General features: G+C 45.8%; 1 protein-coding gene across 4 annotated transcripts in view; it reads left to right on the forward strand.

The window, feature by feature from the left end:
• The window catches only part of cep135 (centrosomal protein 135), a 215,817-nt gene that overhangs the window by 155,698 nt on the left and 39,033 nt on the right, over positions 1-21,086 (forward strand). For all 4 annotated transcript variants that reach the window (XM_072496794.1, XM_072496792.1, XM_072496793.1 and 1 more), the window contains 5 exons: positions 6,032-6,147; positions 6,660-6,814; positions 9,259-9,314; positions 9,408-9,576; positions 17,512-17,622. In XM_072496794.1, the coding sequence (XP_072352895.1) occupies positions 6,032-6,147; positions 6,660-6,814; positions 9,259-9,314; positions 9,408-9,576; positions 17,512-17,622 (607 nt within the window). The remainder of the gene's footprint in view (positions 1-6,031; positions 6,148-6,659; positions 6,815-9,258; positions 9,315-9,407; positions 9,577-17,511; positions 17,623-21,086) is intronic.

A 21,086-nucleotide genomic window follows, 5' to 3' on the forward strand; every position in this document is an offset into this window, starting at 1 on the left:
TCAGGGTCAAAAGTGACAGCCTCAGGCCCATTCATGTGTTTGTATGATGTACAGCCCAAGATTATCTAATCAGGGTAGCCATTATCCCACAGGGTGTCTTTGGTGCACCCATGTTTAAGCATCAAGCTTGTATGCTGAGCATATGGCTCAATCCCAATTTACAGTTACCAATAATACCAATCTTTTAGTGTGTGGAACTACAGGAAGCCCAACACATATATTGACCAGTGATGGTAGATTTGTGGTAGAGAACCCCGGCAGATTTCTCAACTAGTACGTCAATTAAGGAAAGTTCATTCAACTGATCCATTTCAGAGGTGACTTTGAGCACAAGATGGAGCCCAGTATGATATGTAAGCCAAATGGTTGGGTGCAATGTTACAACCAGTTTTGAGGAGGTTTTCCGCATACGAACACACACTCCAAAGGATACCTTCACATTTTCAAACGCCATACAGGATTTGCATATCAATAACAATGCTGTGTCTGTGTGTTCATTTGACATTACTGACCTATTCACCAATGTTCCAGTTAAGGAAGCCATATATGCGCTGCAGTACTATATCATGGTGATCTAGACCCACCACCATTGTGGGAATCTACTCATTAGACTTTTCGGCAACTTGTGCCACTGAGTTAGGTTTTTAATGATGCCTTGTAAATGTCGCCACAGTCCCTGAGGACCATAGACTGCCCATCCCTTTGAGAGCTGACTGGTGGTGATTTAACATGAGCGTCACCACAACTCGGGCGAGGGACAAGATTGAGCAGTCGAGGCCTTCATGAATAACCTCAGCTGGCATAGGAATTGAATCCGCGCTGTTGGCATCACTCCGCATCGCAAACCAGTCATCCAGCCAACTAAGCTAACCGACCAACCCCATGATAGATCGTATTGCCAAGGGATCCCTCAAAGATCTGCTCTCACAATCATCGTTGTTGGGTTCCATGAGAAACATGTCTTTCATGGAATGAACCCTAACCTCCTCCCCCTCATATTTCTGATATATGGGTGTTATGTTCCCTATATTTTAATCCACAGCTGCATGTAATAATTTCTTTACAAGTCTTAATGGGCTCCATCCTGCGCTCAAATAACTGACTCAAAGACAATATTTCCTTAAATTGCAAAAGTGGAATTTTGTCTACGAGTGGTTCAGGTATGAAATATAGTTACACAATGTTTCAGCTGTACAAAATCAGTCATAATTAAGATAACTTAGCTATCCCAAGAATATATTGTCACATTCTCATCTCTACCTATTGCCACTTTTATAATATTTTCTCATAAAGTTCAACCTTTATGGCTCTCATGTGCTCTCTTTTACCAGCTGGAATCCACCAGTTCACCTGCCCAAAGTGGAACTCTTCAACTGTAATATACATTCAACTTATTCTTAAAATGCTTTGTTGCACATGGGCAATCACTTCAAAGCTTTTCACACTGATGCTTTGTATCCTCCATTGATAGCACACTGCAAAAACAGTCAGTCCCTTCTCTACCTTTCTGTGTAGCCAGTCTCAGCACCACAAAAATGTGAACCTGACACAAGCTTCAAAAACTCTCCTTTTCACATAGCATAAAATATATCTCTGTTCCTGCAGAATAAGATAATGGGAGAAGTAGAGCAGGTATAGGAAGATGTGGATGGAATAGCAAATAAGGAAAGGGAAACCCTTAGGTTTATGCTGAATTGTTGCTGGAAAAGCTGAACAATAAAGATGAAATGAACTAAGGTGGTGATTGTATCATCCGACCAATGCGGACAAATAAAAAAAGGCTTACCATTTGGAAACTGGCTTATGCCAGTAGGAACAGGAAGGAATGTAAGAATGCAAGTGGCAGTGTGCCACTGAGGGTGTTTATTATAGTGTTCCTGAATTGAACGCAAATATTTCTGTGGAAATATGTTGGAAAGTCGGTGTAGCTCCCAAAAAGAATGTAAATTATGACCAGATCTTCGTGCTGAGACAGATGACTGAAAAATGTTGGGAATATGGTTAAGAATCAGTTTAAGTGCGACAGCTTGTGCAGCTCTCATACACAATTAAATCAAAGCAAAATCAACTCTTGTTTCATAATACCTGTCACACATCTGGGAAATAATACTCCTAATTTGGACTTTGACTATGTTGAGATATTTTCCATTGGACCACATCATATCGAGAGGATGCTAGATGGGGACTCTTCTTCCGAGGTAGTATGGGCTGAGGTTAGAAACAGGAAAGGAGAGGTCACCCTGTTGGGAGTTTTCTATAGGCCTCCAAATAGTTCTAGGGATGTAGAGGAAAGGATGGCGAAGATGATTCTGGATAAGAGCGAAAGTAACAGGGTAGTTATTATGGGAGACTTTAACTTTCCAAATATTGATTGGAAAAGATATAGTTCGAGTACATTAGATGGGTCATTTTTTGTACAATGTGTGCAGGAGGGTTTCCTGACACAATATGTTGACAGGCCAACAAGAGGCGAGGCCACATTGGATTTGGTTTTAGGTAATGAACCAGGCCAGGTGTTAGATTTGGAGGTAGGTGAGCACTTTGGTGATAGTGACCACAATTCGGTGATGTTTACGTTAGTGATGGAAAGGGATAGGTATACCCCGCAGGGCAAGAGTTATAGCTGGGGGAAGGGCAATTATGATGCCATTAGACATGACTTGGGAGGGGTAGGTTGGAGAAATAGGCTGCAAGTGTTGGGCACACTGGATATGTGGAGCTTGTTCAAGGAACAGCTACTGCATGTTCTTGATAAGTACGTACCGGTCAGGCAGGGAGGAAGGCGTCGAGCGAGGGAACCATGGTTTACCAAAGAAGTGGAATCTCTTGTTAAGAGGAAGAAGGAGGCCTATGTGAAGATGAGGTGTGAAGTTTCAGTTGGGGCGCTTGATAGTTACAAGGTAGCGAGGAAGGATCTAAAGAGAGAGCTAAGACGAGCAAGGAGGGGACATGAGAAGTATTTGGCAGGTAGGATCAAGGAAAACCCAAAAGCTTTCTATAGGTATGTCAGGAATAAAAGAATGACTAGGGTAAGAATAGGGCCAGTCAAGGACAGGGATGGGAAGTTGTGTGTGGAGTCTGAAGAGATAGGCGAGATACTAAGTGAATATTTTTTGTCAGTATTCACTCAGGAAAAAGAGAATGTTGTGGAGGAGAATGCTGAGACCCAGGCTATTAGAATAGATGGCATTGAGGTACGTAGGGAAGAGGTGTTGGCAATTCTAGACAGGCTGAAAATAGACAAGTCCCTGGGCCTGATGGGATTTATCCTAGGATTCTCTGGGAAGCCAGGGAAGAGATTGCTGAGCCTTTGGCTTTGATTTTTATGTCATCATTGGCTACTGGAATAGTGCCAGAGGACTGGAGGATAGCAAATGTGGTCCCTTTGTTCAAGAAGGGGAGTAGAGACAACCCCGGCAACTATAGACCGGTGAGCCTCACGTCTGTTGTGGGTAAAGTCTTGGAGGGGATTATAAGAGACAAGATTTATAATCATCTAGATAGGAATAATATGATTAGGGATAGTCAGCATGGCTTTGTGAAGGGTAGGTCATGCCTCACAAACCTTATCAAGTTCTTTGAGAAGGTGACTGAACAGGTAGACGAGGGTAGAGCAGTTGATGTGTATATGGATTTCAGTAAAGCGTTTGATAAGGTTCCCCACGGTAGGCTATTGCAGAAAATACGGAGGCTGGGGATTAAGGGTGATTTAGAGATGTGGATCAGAAATTGGCGAGCTGAAAGAAGACAGAGGGTGGTGGTTGATGGGAAATGTTCAGAATGGAGTTCAGTACAAGTGGCGTACCACAAGGATCTGTTCTGGGGCGGTTGCTGTTTGTCCTAGAGGAGGGCGCAGAAGGATGGGTGAGTAAATTTGCAGACGACACTAAAGTCGGTGGTGTTGTCGACAGTGCGGAAGGATGTTGCAGGTTACAGAGGGACATAGATAAGCTGCAGAGCTGGGCTGAGAGGTGGCAAATGGAGTTTAATGTAGAGAAGTGTGAGGTGATTCACTTTGGAAGGAATAACAGGAATGCGGAATATTTGGCTAATGATAAAATTCTTGGAAGCGTGGATGAGCAGAGGGATCTCGGTGTCCATGTACATAGATCCCTGAAAGTTGCCACCCAGGTTGATAGGGTTGTGAAGAAGGCCTATGGTGTGTTGGCCTTTATTCGTAGAGGGATTGAGTTCCGGAGTCATGAGGTCATGTTGCAGCTGTACAAAACTCTGGTACGGCCGCATTTGGAGTATTGCGTACAGTTCTGGTCACCTCATTATAGGAAGGACGTGGAAGCTTTGGAACGGGTGCAGAGAAGATTTACCAGGATGTTGCCTGGTATGGAGGGAAAATCTTATGAGGAAAGGCTGATGAACTTGAGGTTGTTTTCGTTAGAGAGAAGAAGGTTAAGAGGAGACTTAATAGAGGCATACAAAATGATCAGAGGGTTAGATAGGGTGGACAGTGAGAGCCTTCTCCCGCGGATGGAAATGGCTAGCACGAGGGGACATAGCCTTAAACTGAGGGGTAATAGATATAGGACAGAGGTCAGAGGTAGGTTCTTTACGCAAAGAGTGGTGAGGCCGTGGAATGCCCTACCTGCAACAGTAGTGAACTCGCCAACATTGAGGGCATTTAAAAGTTTATTGGATAAGCATATGGATGATAATGGCATAGTGTAGGTTAGATGGCTTTTGTTTTTTGACTTCCCATGTCGGTGCAACATCGTGGGCTGAAGGGCCTGTACTGCACTGTATCGTTCTATGTTCTGTGTTCTATATCTGGAGCTCTCCATCAATCTCCACTCTCAGGAAAAAGTAGACAGATGCCTAACAAAATCATCCCTTGAGCGCGATGCAGCCCGGTGAATGCTGGGAGAGCCCTATCCCAACAGTCTTCGCCCCTCGCGGGATTCACCCAAGTCCCACGAGGCGTTGCAATCTGAAACGCGCCCACAAGGGGCAGCACCAAAGCCGGTTTTAAACCGGCTTAGGTGAACTTACCCGGTCAGGAAATGGCACCACTACGTCAGGCACTAAGAGAATGCACAGTGGTGAACAGCACAATTTTGTATATGTTACTGGAAGTGTTATTTGTTGAAGTTGTTTTAGAATTTTCTTTGTAGTGTCTTTTATTTCAGGGTGCCACAATGCTCTAATAGAGAAATGAAAAGGTGGGGAATTGTGGAACAGCAGTGATGTGAGGGTATGATTTTCAGGGAACCATAGTCTGAATACTTGGCCGCAGTTTTATGACTCAGATTGAAGGGAGGCAGAATAATCCTCCTCTTATTCTTCCTCCTGAGGTACTTGGAGAAGGCCTGGTGACGGGCTGTGCGCTCATGAGAGCGAGACTGTGGAGGTTGCCGGAGAGCACCATGATTTTGACGATACGCTGGACAAATACTGGAGGACCTCCACCCAGTAGTCCGAGCAGCAGAACCGTTGTTTCAGAATACCGAAATCGGAATGAATCACGCCTACTGGTTCTCCTTTGTCTAACTTCCTTGTTACCTCCTCAAAGAACTCTAACAGATTTGTCAGACGCGAGTCTGCCTCATTACACATCACCAAATCCAGAATTGCCTGTTCCCTTGTGAGCTCCACCACAAGCTGCTCCAAAAAAGTTCTCTTAAACTTTCCGTAAATTCCTTTTCTTGGGATCCACTACCAGCCTGATTTTCCCAGTCCACCTGCACATTGAAATCCCCCATGATTATTGTAATGTTGCCTTTTTTACATGCTTTCTCTATCTCCTGATTTATTTTAAGCCCCAAACCCTGACTACTGCTAGGGGGCTTGTACATAACTCCATCAGGGTCTTTTTACCTTTACGATTCCACAACGCTACCCACAGAGATTCTATGCCTTCTGATCCTATATCGCTCCTTGCTATCGATTTAACTTAATTCCTTACTAACAATGCAACCCCGCAGCCGACCAGTATCTTCACTTTCAACTGTTCAACACATCTGTAGGTATCAGTAAATGATCTTTACTAACAAATTACTGCATTATTTCAATGCTTCAGGTTGCTGAATGAACACCTGGAGAAGTCTCTTGCAGACGCACAGCATCGGTTGTCAATGAAAGCCAAAGAAGTTCAAACATTTCAAGACCGAATTACTAGGCATGAAGAGAGACTAGGTAACTGATATAGTAAGCCTAATGAACCTTGTTATTAAAATTCAAAATATTTATGCACGAAATGAACACAGGTTAAGACCAAACTTATAGAAATTTATAACTGGGTTTAAAATGTTGCAAAAGCACACAACTTCTTGTATAGCATGTATAGCACCGAAAGTGCTCAAATCACTGCACAAAGACAGAATCAAACAAATGGCTTTTGATCCAAGGAGCTGTGAGATATTGGCCAAAAGCAGAGAGCCTCAAATGAGGAAATGGCGGGAGGCAGTGACAGGATATTCTAGAGCTATGTGCTTAGGCGTTTGCAGCCACAACCATCAACGGTGTGGTTGATAGTATCATGAATTGGAAATAACTGAGAACCAACTGTGTTGAGCAATGTAATCGTCAGTGTTTTATGTAGTTTTACTGTCAAAAAAGGAAATATAACAGTAAAGTTTTTATGTAAACAATGGGGTGAGTTACAAGTGGTCTAACAAACATAAGGCTTTTTGTATTTTGTTGCTTAGGCGAGTTCAATAGACAGAATTCTGCTCAACGAGAAGAAATCAACTTATTAAAAAGTACAATATCTACTCTGGACCAGGAAAAGGATTGCCTGCAGGAAGCTGTGGATGATAAAACTGAAAAAATTGCTATTTTAGAAGATAATCTTGCTAACCGGGTAAATGCACTAACGTAATCATTCCAGTGTTAAGTTAGTCTTTCTGTCATGAGTTCACCATTCAGGAAGCAGATTATAATCCCTGACAATTTGTCATTCACTGCCTGAATTAAACAACATACATAAAAATCATATTCAATGAAGTGCAGATGTTTTCCTGTTGCAGCATGGTATTGAATCCTGGCAAGACTAAATTGAGTATGCTCCCTTTTTCTGATGAGAGCTTTTAGGGCAGAATTTTTACAGGCAAGGGGAAGTGAGTTTGGGTGTGTGCAAGGGAGTTAAACCCCCTAAAAGTGTTGTTGAATCAGGATCCCAACATCATCCTGCCCTCTTCTGATTATTACCTGGGAGGGTTTGAAGGTGAGCCCCCCCCCCCCCCCCCCCCCCCCCACTCATGCAGCTTTTAGGTAAGACTTTAAATATTCTGGTAAGAAATTAAGTTCTGTTTTAACCAAAACATCTGGATTTAACAGACAGTAGACCTATTTCCAATCTATGTGTAACTTACGAGGGTCACCAAGGTAAGTGCACAGTGCGGAGAGCTTCTTCAATGCAACTGGCAGGCTGGGAGCCTTGATCAGTAAAACTGAAAAGCTCCAGCCATGGCCAGGTGAGAGAGTATGCTGTTCAGAGCACTCCTTCTCAACGGGTGCTTCAGTACTTGACAGATAATTGCCAACTTCTTCTAAATCACTTCACATGCCTAGCACTTAACTCATTTTACAGATCCCTGCTGCCAGTCAACCTCAGCCTGGAAGCAGCTTATGCCGATGTACCTTGTACCTTTGATGAAAAGCAAGAGAAGCAACAGCAGCAAATGCTTTCTCCGCAGTCTTTCCATAGGTTGGAGAGATCATGATCCAAGGGATTGTGAGGAGCAGAGAGAGGATCAGCTCCTTCAACATGTATGAACACCATGTATGCCTGCTTCAAAAGGCTCAGACTCTATGGCAGGTCATTGTTGACATCTGCAGCTTCCCGGAGCAATTGCTCCTTCCCAATAAAACAGCTGAGCTTGTGTTGCCATTGGCCAACAAGGTAGCTGTCACTGGAGGGTCACCTCCCTGGGCTCTGCTTCTCCTTGAGGTTGTGTGCTCTCTTCTGGAAGGTGAAGAAATGAGAGTTATGAATATTAGTAATGGTTTGCATGGAAATCGGCACAGACACGATGGGCCAAATAGCCTCCTTCTGCACCAGAACAATTCTGTGATCCGAGATGGGCAGCATTTCTGGAGGGTGGCTGTGAGGCATGAATGCAAGACAGCAATAGGAAGAGGGTGAGGGTGAGTTTTGGCTGTTGAGATGGCATATGAGGTGCCTGGAGAGAGGAATGAGCGGAACACGGTGAGTTGTTTTGAGGAGTGCTGTGCAGAAGAATGTCAGAGAAGTTGAACTATGGGGCTTGGCACCTGGAAGTCTTATGGCACTCACTTTTCCCATCCTGCGATTCTGTATCCTTTTGGTGCACTTCAGGCTGCAGAGACTACACTATTGCTGACTTCCCTGGCCACTTCCATCCATGCCTTCTTGGGTGGGGAGGTTGTCTTCCTCCCAATCTTGGGAGCGTTCATCTCACTGCACTCACTCAGACCTGTAGTAGGACCTTCAGGTAAGACTGAGACACCCGACGAGCAGCTTCCTCGGTCTCCTTTCTATTCTTGTGGTTGCTGCAGTTTCAAAAATCCATGCAACCCTTTACTTTGGTCCTCTTAATTAGAAATTCCTCCTTTGACAACTCCAGCATGTGGTCATGTCTACCCTTCCTGATTTGTTGGCGAACCCGAAATTGGTATGCTAATGCTGCGACTTCGTTAAATAGCCACAGCAAAGCCAACAGAAATGTCCAGTGGGGTTCTGACGTACATCATATTCTGACGTTAGCCTCTGATGATGGTCTGCAGAATTATGAGTTCTGATGAAATGTTAACATTCTTTTTTCTCCACAGATGTTGCTGACTTGCTGAGTATTTCTAGCATTCTTCATTTTTATTATCTGGGCTTTGAATTGTCCTCCAGTTTGGAAAATATTTTATTTTTTGATTGAGGAGAAAGTTGCAGATATTTTACAACAATAGTAGTTCAAATTTCCCAGAAGTCCTTATGAGAGGACTGAGAGAGTTTAATCTTGGTATTAAAGAATTTGTGAATCTCCAGCATCAGCAGCATTTTCTGTACTCTGGTCATTTAAGTAGAATTAAATTAACAGCTGCTGTATCAACTTTAAATTCTGGTTAAGTAATTGATGTTGCAGAAAGAAGATAGGATATGAACAATTATTCTAGTAGCGGTAAAAAAGGGAAAATTGTAGGCTTCCAAAGAGACTACAGGAAGTTGAAAATGCACATATATACCCCATTCTTTACTATCACTGGTGTACTAATGATGTTTTCCCCTTTGCTCTTATAAGTTACCGATAAACTTAATTTTTACTCCTTTTATAGGAAAAGGCCATAACTAATATGAAAATTACTGTGACTGAACTAGAATCTGCACTAGAGTAAGTACAATGGTTAACACAACCAAATTGTTATTCAATTTTCTATGTTTGAAACTTGATATATATAATTTTTAAATCTTAATTTTTACTCAGCCTTTTAAATGACACTCTAAGTAACCGAGACCGGGAAATAAATTCCTTACGTCGACAGCTAGATTGCATTCATAAGGAGTCAGAGGAATTAGAACAGAGCCGAGATGATGCTCTTAAGGAAAATCGTTGTTTGCAAGATGACTTGGCTCAAATGACGAGAGAAAATCAGGTACAGTGATCTGAATTATTTCTTTAAACATACAATCAAATTGTACCTTTATCCATACTGGTTATACAGAAGTGTTCTTTTCATCATACAAACTATTATTTGAACTTTGTTTTTAAATTTGATTGATTTAGTATAAAGCATTTCTTAAACCTTTTCTGAATTCCATCTTTTTTGAGTTCTTACTTATGGTGGTTTCCAGTGTAATTTTGGCATTACATGCAAATACCTAGATACCCAGAGTGTTATTATAACTGCATTTTCTTTTCCAAAATTGGCATCTTAACGTTATTGGCTATGAATGTGGCACAAAACTCTTGGTAAAAAGGAAGCACATGCAAAGTGATTCCAACTGCTTTCTCATCAAAAACCCACCAAAGGTGTTATTCTGATAGTGCAGTACCACTCAATGCACAAAAACCATCAAAGCACTACAAAATCAAAGACTGGTCAATGCATAAAAATGGGGGAGGTCATTTGGACCCACTTAGCCCATTAATCTAAAAGGATCCGACAGTACCCATCGCAATATTCAACCTGTTGTTAAATTGTTAAATGTTTACGGATTTTTTTAAATGTATGATCCCAAGTATTTACCACTTAATGTGAAGCTTTTCATAAATTTGCTATTACTAGTTTGTATCTGTGTTCTTTGTCCTGCGGTCAAAAGTTTGTGAAGTATTGTTCCTAATTTACTCTTTTCGTACATTTTATAGTTGTTTCCTTTCAAGGCAAGAAACAACAAGCTTCTCTAGTCTTTCCTTTCAACTCAAAGGCAAAATACTGCAGATGCTGGAAATCTGAAATAAAAACAGAAAATGTTGGATAAACTCGGCAGAAGCCAACTCTATCAGAAGACTCATTTAAATCCGAAATTCAGTCTCTCTCCACAGATGCTGCCAGACCTGCTGGGTTTATCCAGCGTTTTCAGTTTTTTTTTTTCCAACTCATTCTTTTGATTGCAGATATCAGTTTACCATTGTATCCAACATTAATGGGGACAACATTTCCAAAGTTCTTTATCCAGAGGGTATGAAAAAAAGTATATAAATGCAAGTCCTTTCTTTGAAGTACAGTTTAGAAAACTTTCCCCTTTCCCTAACCTATTTATTCTGGGTTCCACTTGTTCCAGGAGTCACCTGGATTATATTCTATACAAGACAATGAAGGTGTTTCTCTGAAGTTAGCCCTTTTTAAATTCTATATACCTGGATTCCAGCCATTAGTATTTCTGAATTCCTGATCGTGTTGAACGTGATCATTTTGTGGAGCATCACAACTTCTATTGTTTGAGTCACTTGCTATTACCAAGTCAAAATGTGCTTTGTCTCTTGTCACTTGACTAAGTCATGAAATGAGATGGATTGTTATATTTTCAAATTAAATAATAACATTACGTATTATGGCACTCCAAAGTTACACTCAGAGCTCTCTTGAGGTGATGTGTTGGTCTAGAATCATAAAGTGTACGAGCCATGTTGAGGTCAACAAAAAAATAGATTTTCATGTGTTCCATCCCCGATTCCTCTACAATATAATTAATATTGATGAAGCAGCATTAAAATTAATGATTGTGAGGGGCTTACTACCAATCATTCAGAATGATGACAACTTGTCCATCGAGCTGCATCACAAACCACAACATCTTACTGATGAGGCAGAGCAATGGCAGAGAAGGAAACAAAAGGAAGCAAATTGTGCATCAGGATCCCACTACCCCATGCCCAAAGGTCCGCAGGTCATGAATCACTCTATTCAATCAAATGGAGACCCATGCCAGAAACTCTCAACTTTATGTAGATGCCATCTATGGATCGAGGGACATCCGAAGATGACACCGTCATGTCTACATTGCTACACGTAGTATTTTACACATGGATTGCATTGGATTGGATTTGTTTATTGTCACCTGGCGTTGATGGGCGGCACGGTAACATAGTGGTTAGCACTGTTGCTTCACAGCGCCATGGTCCCAGGTTCGATTCCCGGCTTGGGTCACCGTCTTTGCGGAGTCTGCACATTCTCTGCGTGGGTTTCCTCCCACATGTGCTGAAAGACATGTTGATAGGTGAATTGGACATTCTGAATTCTCCCTCGGTGTACCCAAACAGGTGCCGGAATGTGGCGACCAGGGGCTTTTCACAGTAACTTCATTGCAGTGTTAATGTAAGCCTACTTGTGACAACAATAATAATAAAGATTATTATTATTACCGAGGTACATTGAAAAGTATTGTTCTGCATACAGCTCAGACAGAGAGATTGTTGTCGTTACACCACTCCACTAGGTTCTCTATCTCCCTCCTGTACTCTGACTCATCGTTGTTCCAGATCCGACCCGCTACAGTCGCATCGTCAGCAAACCTTTAGATGGAGTTGGACCCAAATTTTGCCATGCAGTCGTGTGTGTGTTTAGTGAATATAGTAGGGAGCTAAGTATGCAGCCTTGCGGGACCCGGTTTTGAGGACTATCGTGGGGGAGTTGTTGTTGTTTATCATTACTGATTGTGGTCTATGGGTCAGAAAATCGAGGATCCAGTTGCAGACTGAGGACATCTGTCTTCAACTGCAAAATGCTGCTCTCAAGTGTCAGCATATAAGTCAGAATACTGATGTGCACTGCCAGTAATTCTAATGAGCAATGATTAATGAATTTCAGGACTTGCACTGGCTTTATATGATCTCAGCATATGATTGTGCTCTTGCCTCTGGAGATTTGCTGACTGGTGTTAACGTTATCTAACATTTCTTTGTTGACTGTCTTGTTGGACACAGTAATATAATCGATGTAAGTTTAAAATCTTAAACAGTTCATACCCAGAGCAATGCGTGTTTGTGTCATCTTAGGTACAGTTGAAATGGGTCCTTAGTCTGACGTTATCAAATGGTGAATGCAGTGATCAGAAAGTATGACCTCTGGTGGCGGCCATGGAGGAGTAGGTCGCACATTTGATAGCTCCTGCCTGTGATGGACTTTTGGACCTTTTTCTCACGTTTTTCCCCGGATTTTATTGGATAAATCGGTGAAGAGTGAAATAGTGAGGAGAAATCCCCTTCCAATGTATGGAGAATTGGACCAGAAGTGGCCGTGTGAGAAGACAAAGTTCTACAAGGAAGACGCGAGCAGAGCTAGCAACGCTGGAAAGCATGGCGGAGAAGCAGGGCCGCGGGGAGACGGCACAGTGGTCGACGGAGCAGCTGGTGAAATTATTTGACGATTGCTTCGCCAAGCTTAAGAAGGACACGCTGGATCCGATTAAGGCTTCGATTGACCAGGTTGTGCAGAACCAAGAAACCCACGGATGTGCGATCAAGGAGGTGGGGAAAAGGGTGTCCGAGCACGAGGAATACCTAACCTTGCTGGAGACCAAGGTAGAGATGATGAATAACCGCCAGAAAAGAATGCAGGAGAAGCTGGAGAACAGGTCCAGGAGGCAGAATCTGAGAATTGTCGGCCTCCCTGAAGGCAGTGCGGGATCGGATGCGAGGGCCTATGTGACGAACATGCTGGAGAAGTTGATGGGGGCTGAGGCGTTCCCTCGGCCCCTGGACGTGGATAGAGCGCTCAGAGCCCTCGCGAAGAAGCCCCTAGCGAACAAGCCGCTGAGGGCGATGGTGGCACGTATGCACCGATTCCTGGGCAAGGAACACGTTCTGCGGTGGGCCAAGAAAGAACGGAACAGCAAGTGGGAGAATTGTGAGCTGCGCATTTATCAAGACATGGGCGCGGATTTGGCCAAGAGGCGAGCTGGGTTTAATCGGGCAAAAACGGCCCTCTTTAGGAAGGGGGTGCAGTTCAGGAGGTTCTACCCAGACCGCCTGTGGGTCACATATGAGGAACGGGATTTTTACTTTGAAACACCAGACGATGTATGGACATTCATCAAGAAAAAAAGACTGGAGGTGAACTAAAGACACTGAATCCTTGAAGAGTATTGTAGTGGCGATTTGTTGAAAATTACTTTTGTGCTGGTTTGAATAAGTTGTGTTAGGTGCAATAAGGGGCTGTTTCGATGGCCAAAGTTAACTTTGTCTTCTGGTTGGAGGAGGGGTGGTTTCTGTGGTTGTTTTTCCTGTGACTGTTTTTCCACTTTTTTCTGATGTATGTTTACTGGGGAATTTGATGCTTTGAATATGTTTGTCCAAGGGGGGTGGGGGGGGGGAGAGGGGATAGAACAATGGGGAGACAGACTGTTTGGTGCCATGGGTGGGAGCTATCAAGTCAGCTTGGTCAGCTGACTCACGGAAGCACAGTGGGGGGCGAGCAGGTGTTAAGCTGGAGCTTGATATGGGGGGTTGGGTTTCTAGTGTTGTGACTGGGGGGGAGGGAGCGGGGTGGGGAGCTGCTTTGCTGAATGGGGAGTAACTGTTACTAGGGGACATATGGGAGGGCGGGGACGGCGAATGCCCGAGGAGGCCGAGGGCGCGAGCTGGAGGCTGGCCTAAAAAGGGTGATGGCTAGTCTGGGCGGGGGGGGGGGGGGGGGGGGGGGGAGGGAGGAGGAGGAGGCCCCCCTCGACCAGGCTGATTACATGGGACGTTAGAGGGTTGAATGGGCCGGTCAAGAGGGCTCGCATGTTTGCGTATTTGAGGGGCATGAAGGCGGACATGGCAATGTTACAAGAGACACACCTAAAGGCTATAGATCAAACCAGATTGATAAAGGGGTGGGTTGGCCAAGTATTCCATTCAGGGCTGGACTCAAAGACCAGGGGGTTGCGATCTTGATCAATAAGCGAGTGGCGTTCGACACGGAAAATCATGTCAGACATGGGGGGTAGGTACATAATGGTGAGTGGGAAGCTGGAGGGGGTGCTCATGAACGTATATGCTCTGAATTGGGACAATGTGGAATTTATGAGGCGGGTGTTAGGTAAGATCCCATACTTGGAGTCACATAACTTGATCATGGGGGGAGATTTTAAAACAGTCATTGATCCGGAATTGGACCGGTCAAAATCCAGGACAGGGAGGAGGCTGGCTGCGGCAAAGGAATTGAAGGGGTTATGGAATAGATGGGGGGAGTAGACCCATGGAGGTTTGCACGGCTGAGGGCGAAGGAGTTTTCTTTTTTCTCCCATGTCCACATACTCTCGCATCGACTTTTTTGTTCTGAGCAGGGTGGTGGATACTGAGTACTCTGCAATCGCAGTGTCAGTTCATGCCCCACATTGGGTGGATCTACGGGTTAGTTCGGAGAGGACAACGCCCGCTATGGAGGCTGGATGTGGGGTTGTTAGCGGACGAAGCGATCTGTGGGCGGGTGAACAAGTCCATCCAAAACTACCTGGAAACAAATGATACGGGGGAGGTCTCTGCAGCAACGGTTTGGGAAGCTTTGAAGGCAGTGGTCAGAGGGGAATTAATCTCGATACGGGCCCACAGAGAAAAGGCGGAACAGGCTGAGAGGGATAGGTTAGTTGAGATACTCCAGGTGGACAGGAGATACTCGGAGGTCCCGGACGTGGAGCTACTGAGGGAGCAGCGGAGGTTTCAGACGGAGTTTGGGCTGTTGACTACAGGGAAAGCGGTGGAACAGTTGAGGAAGGCAAGGGGGGCAATTTATGAGTATGGGGAAAAGGCTAGCAGAATGTTAGCGCACCAGCTCAGAAAAAGGGAGGCGGCCAGGGAGATAGGGAGAGTGGGAATATGGTCCTGGACCCAGTGGAGGTGAATAAGGTGTTTTAAGGACTTTTACAGTAAATTATATGAGTCGGAACCCCCGACTGGGGTGGAGGGGATGAGGCAGTTTTTGGGTCAGTTGAGGTTCCCGAGGGTGGATGAGGATCTGGTGGAAGGGCTGGAAGCCCCAATTGAAATTGAGGAAGTAATTGAGGGGCTGGAGGGCATGCATTCGGGCAAGGCCCCGGGGCCGGACGGCTACCCGGAATTCTATACGTTTTCAGAGATATTGAGCCCACTGCTGGTGAGGACATTTAATGAAGCAAGAGAGAAAGGAGTCCTCCCCCCAACAATGCCACAGGCCTCGATTTCATTGATCCTGAAACGGGAGAAAGATCCGGAGCAATGCAGGTCATACAGGCCAATTTCTCTACTGAATGTGGATGCCAAACTGCTGACGAAGATACTGGCCACAAGGACAGAGGATTGTGTCCCGGGGGTGATAGGGGAAGACCAGACGGGATTTGTAAAGGGCAGGCAACTCGAGGCCAATATTCAAAGGCTTTTAAATGGTATTATGATGCCCTCAGAAGGAGGGGAGGTGGAGGTGGTGGTTGTGATGGATGCGGAGAAGGCTTTTGATCAGGTGGAGTGGGATTACCTGTGGGAGGCGCTGGGAAGGTTTGGGTTTGGTGAGGGCTTCGTTGACTGGGTGTGGTTGCTCTATCAGGCACCAGTAGCGAGTGTGCGTACGAACTGGCTGAGGCCGGGGTATTTTAAACTACACCGAGAGATGAGGCAAGGGTGCCCCCTCTCCCTGCTACTGTTTGCACTGGCCATAGCGCCATTGGCCATGGTGCTAAGGGCCTCTAGGAACTGGAAAGGGCTGGTTCGTGGGGGATGGAGCACCGGGTCTCGCTTTACGCAGATAGCCTGCTCTTGTATATTTCAGACCCGTTGGAGGGGATGGGGGAAGTTGTGCGGATCCTCGGAGAATTTGGTAATTTTTCGGGGTATATAAATTGAACATGGGTAAAAGCGAGATGTTCGCGATCCAGGCAAGAGGACAGGAGAAGAGACTGGGAGAGCTGCCGCTTAGAATGGTAGGGAAGAGCTTTCGGTATCTGGGAATCAAGGTGGCCAGGGAATGGGAGGTGCTGCACAAGTTAAACCTATCCCAGTTGGTAGAACAAATGGAAGGGGACTTTAAGAGATGGGATATGCTCCCGCTATCACTGGCGGGGAGGGTACAGGCTGTGAAATGGTCCTCCCCAGATTTCTGTTTGTCTTTCAGTGTCTTCCCATCTTCATCCCAAGGGCCTTTTTCAAGGGTGAATAAGGTTATTGCGGGCTTTATGTGGGCGGGTAAAGCCCCGCGAGTGAAGAAAGTGTTGCTGGAGCGCAGTCGGGGGGAGGGTAGGGTGGCGCAGCCGAACCTTTGCAATTACTACTAGGCGAGTAATATAGCCATGGTTAGGAAGTGGGTAGTGGGGGAGGGGTCGGTGTGGGAGCGGATGGAGGCGGCGTCATGTAAGACACAAGTTTGGGAGCACTGATATCGACACCTCTTCCGTTCTTGCTGGCCCGATACTTTTCAAGTCCGGTAATGGTGGCGGCTCTGAGAATCTGGGGGCAGTGGAGGAGATACAAGAGAGTGGAGGGAGCATCGGTTTGGACCCCGATTTATAATAATCATCGGTTTGTACTGGGTCGGCTGGGTGGTGGATTCCGGAGATGGCAGAGGACAGTTATTAGGAGGATGGGGGATCTATTTATAGACGGGAGCTTTCTAGGCTTGAAAGCCGTGGAGGATAAATTTGAATTGCCAGCAGGGAATGGGTTTAGATATTTGCAGGTGCGAGACTTCTTGAGAAGGCAGATTCCAGCCCTCCCGCTGCTGCCTCCACGGGGGATACAGGGCAGAGTTGTCTCCAGTATCTGGGTGGGAGAGGGGAAGGTATCAGATATTTACCAGGAGCTTTTGGATGCGGAGGAAATTCCAGTGAAGGAGCTTAAGGGCAAGTGGGAAGAGAGAGGGCCGGATTGTTGTTTTATGGTTGGGGTGTGTGAATATTGTGATGGGGGTGGAAATGTTTATTGTATCATGTTTATGTCGCTGTTATTGTTATTATTATAAAAACTTGCAAATACCCTAATAAAAAAAATTTTTTTTTTTAAAAGAAAGTATAACCTATGATCATGGTAATTGCTTTGCCAATTTTTGTCTTTACACTAAGCACTTTAGTAAGTATGTGTATATTGCAATAAATAAATCAATAAAGAATTTAATGGTAACCTTCATAAATCTTTATCCTAGGCAATCAACAATGAACTAGAACAAGCTTTGCATGAAAAGGATGATTTCAAATCAAGAGTGCATAGCTACATCAATGAGGTGGCAAGAATAGAGAGCTTAATGGTTGCCAAGGTAATAAGTGCTAAATGATGATCAGAAAACTAGTATGTTTGTCTGTTACTAACCACAGTATTGTATTTTCTTTCTTACAGCTGGTATCTTAATGTAAGATTGAACCAGAGTAGGACTGATCATTGTCTAAACTAAATTATTTGCCAATTGATTGGTTTGTCACTCAACCAACTGAATACATTAAGGTAGAGCTTCCCAAACTGGGATCCGTGGAACGCGAGGGTGTGTGAGAGACGGGGATGCGAGGAGGTGAGAGTGAGTGGGTGAGAGAGAGTGGGGCACAAATGTGTGAGAGAGTGAGACATGAGTGTGTGTGAGAGAGTGGGAAGCGAGTGTGTGAGAGTGGGACACGAGGATGTGTCAGGGAGTGGGACACGATGTTTGAGAGAGTGGGAGGAGAGGGTGTGAGAGCGAGTAGGACACGAGTATGTGTGAGATGAGGATGCAAGTATGTGTGAGAGAGTGGGACGCGAGTCTGTGAGAGTGGGACGCGCGTGTGAGAGAATGGGACGCGCGCGCGTGAGAGTGGGACATGCGTGTGTATGAGAGAATTGGACGCGGGTGTGAGAGAGTGGGGCGCGTGTGTGTGTGAGAGAGTGGGGCGCGTGTGTGTGAGAGAGTGGGACTCGTGTGTGTGAGAGAGTGGGACTCGAGAGTGTGAAAGTGGCACACGAGGGTGTGTGAGAGTGGCATGCGAGGGTGTAAGAGATTGGGACAAGTGTGTGTGAGAGTGGGATGCAAGTGTGTGTGTGAGAGTGAGACATTAAGTTAAATCACCACTATTCTTAGAAATCTCCCCCTTAACCAAAAAGCGTCAAAAATTATGTTCTAAATGGGGAACAAGGATTTTCGGACCTTCGTGGCCCCCTTGACAATCTCTCTTCTTATCTGTGGGTGTTCTCAGTAACTTCGATCCCCTGTTTGGCTCCTGTATTCAGTCATTCCCATCTACCGAAGCAGCTCTGAGAGCTGGAAATGATGATGGCTGTTAGCGATTCCAGATATTTATTACCCTTCTCACAGCCGTGCTGGTTACATTTTATTATCTTCAAGTAATAGCTTCTGCTCATTTATTTAATTTTGTTTGTCCATTGTATTCATCTTGTTTCCATCATGTCTAACAAGAGGATGTTTCAATGATAAGCATTGGTAAAAAATGCTTTGATGCTTGTCAAATCTTAGAGGAATGATACATTCGGTTCTCATCATGTTTAAACTGATTCCTGCTTGGTTTTAATTTATGCCTTAGTAGACTCAACCGTTATCTCCAGGCTTCCACTTCTAACTGATGTCATGAAATTTCTATTATTCACAAATGCGCATTATTTCACGTTATTCACTTAACATTCTGGCAATTCTTAGTCAACTGCTTGCTAAAATAATTAACTTCTATGAAAGTGTGAACTGTTGTTTCCTCTATGTAACTAAAAACGTAATTCGCTAGTATTTCTTTAACTTGAAAGGGCAGCATCAGATTACAGCATAAACTGTCTCGAGCTGGTTTTCAAGCTGATAAAGGCTATATCTGCATTTAAAACCCTCTTTTCTGAATGCCGTTAATCCTTTGTGGGATTTTTGCTTGCTTTTTCTCATATTCCTTCGGGTTTTGTCAGACATTCAAGTTTCAAATGACATCTTTCCCATTTTACTTTACAGACACGAGTGTTTGAGAATGGGATGCAAGTGTGTGTGAGAGTGGACGCAGGGGTATGGTAGAGTCGGGTGAGAGTGGAACGCGAGGGTGTGTGAGGGGGACACGAGTATGTGACAGAGTGGGACACGAGGGTGTGACAGAGAGTGGGACATGAGGGTGTGACAGAGAGTGGGACATGAGGGTGTGACAGAGCGTGGGACACGAGGGTGTGACAGAGAGTGGAACACGAGGGTGTGACAGAGAGTGGGACGCGAGGGTGTGACAGAGTGGGACGTGTGTGAGTGTGAGAGATGGGGGACGCGCGTGTGAGAGATGGGGGACGCGCGTGTGAGAGATGGGAACGCGCGTGTGAGAGATGGGGATGCGCGTGTGAGAGATGGGGATGCGCGCGTGAGAGATGGGGGACGCGCGCGTGAGAGATGGGGGACGCGCGCGTGAGAGATGGGGGACGCACGCGTGAGAGATGGGGGACGCGCGCGTGAGAGATGGGGGACGCGCGCGTATGAGATGGGGGACGCGCGCGCGTGTAAGAGATGGGGGACCCGCGCGCATGTGTGAGAGATGGGGGACCCGTGAGTGTGTGAGAGAGGAAGACGTCCAAGTGTGTGAGAGTGGAGGACGCGCAGGTGTGTGAGAGGTGAATGCGTGTGTGTGTGAGAGAGAGTGGGCCACGAGTGTGTCTGAGAGTGGGAAGCGAGAGTCTGAGAGTGGCACGCGAGGGCGTGAGAATGGCATGCGAGGCTGTAAGAGATTGGGACGAGAGTGTGTGTGAGAGATGCGGATGCAAGTGGGTGAGGGACACGAGTGTGTGTGAAAGTACGGGACATGAGTGTGTGTGAGAATGGGATGCAAGTGAGTGCGAAAGAGAGTGGGACGCGAGTGTGTGTGAGAGAGAGTGGAATGTGTGTGTGTGAGAGAGAGTGAGCCGCGAGCGTTTCTGAGAGTGGGAAGCGAGGGTGTAAGATTGGGACGAGTGTGTGTGAGAGATGGGGATGCAAGTGTGTGAGGGGGGGATGCAAGTGTGTGAGGGGGAGGGGGACGTGAGTGTGTGAAAGCGGGACGTGAGTGTGTGAAAGAGAGTGGGGCGCGAGTGTGTGAGAATAGGACACGTGTGTGAGAGTGGTTGCAAGGGTATGAGTGAGAGTGGGATGCGAGTGCGTGAGTGAGTGGGACGCAAGTGTGTGAGAGAGTGGAAAGCGAGGATGTGAGGGAGTGGGACGTGAGGTTGAGAGAGTGGGACGTGAGGTTGAGAGAGTGGGACACCAGGGTGTGAGAGAGAGTGGGACGCAAGGGTGTGAGAGACAGTGGGACGCAAGGGTGTGAGAGAGCGGGACGCTCGAGTGTGTGAGGGGAGGATGCGTGAGTGTGAGAGGGGGACGTGAGAGTGGGGGACGCAATATGTGTGTGAGAGAGGGGAATGCGAGTGATTGAGAGAGAGTGGGACGCGAAGGTGTGAGAGAGAGTGAGACGCAAGTGTGTAAGAGAGTGGAGGCGAGACTGAAAGAGCAGGATGCGACTGTGAGAGATAGCGTGAAGCAAGTGTGGGGGAGCAGGATGCATGTGTGAGAGTGGGACGTGAGTGTATCAGGATGTGTGTGCAATTAAGAGGTGGGTGGGTCTGTGGGTCTGAGGGGGGTAAGTGTGTATGTGTGAGGGGGCCTTGTGTGTATGTGTGTGAGGGGGAGGTGGGTGTGCGTGAGAGAGGAGAGGAGGTGTGTGTGTGAGAGGAGAGGAGGTGTGTGTGTGCGAGGAGAGGAGGTGTGTGAGAGGAGAGGAGGTGTGTGTGAGAGGGGGAGGTGTGTGTGTGTGA

The sequence above is a fragment of the Scyliorhinus torazame genome, chromosome 3 (genome assembly GCF_047496885.1).
Source record: "Scyliorhinus torazame isolate Kashiwa2021f chromosome 3, sScyTor2.1, whole genome shotgun sequence".
Taxonomy (NCBI): domain Eukaryota; kingdom Metazoa; phylum Chordata; class Chondrichthyes; order Carcharhiniformes; family Scyliorhinidae; genus Scyliorhinus; species Scyliorhinus torazame.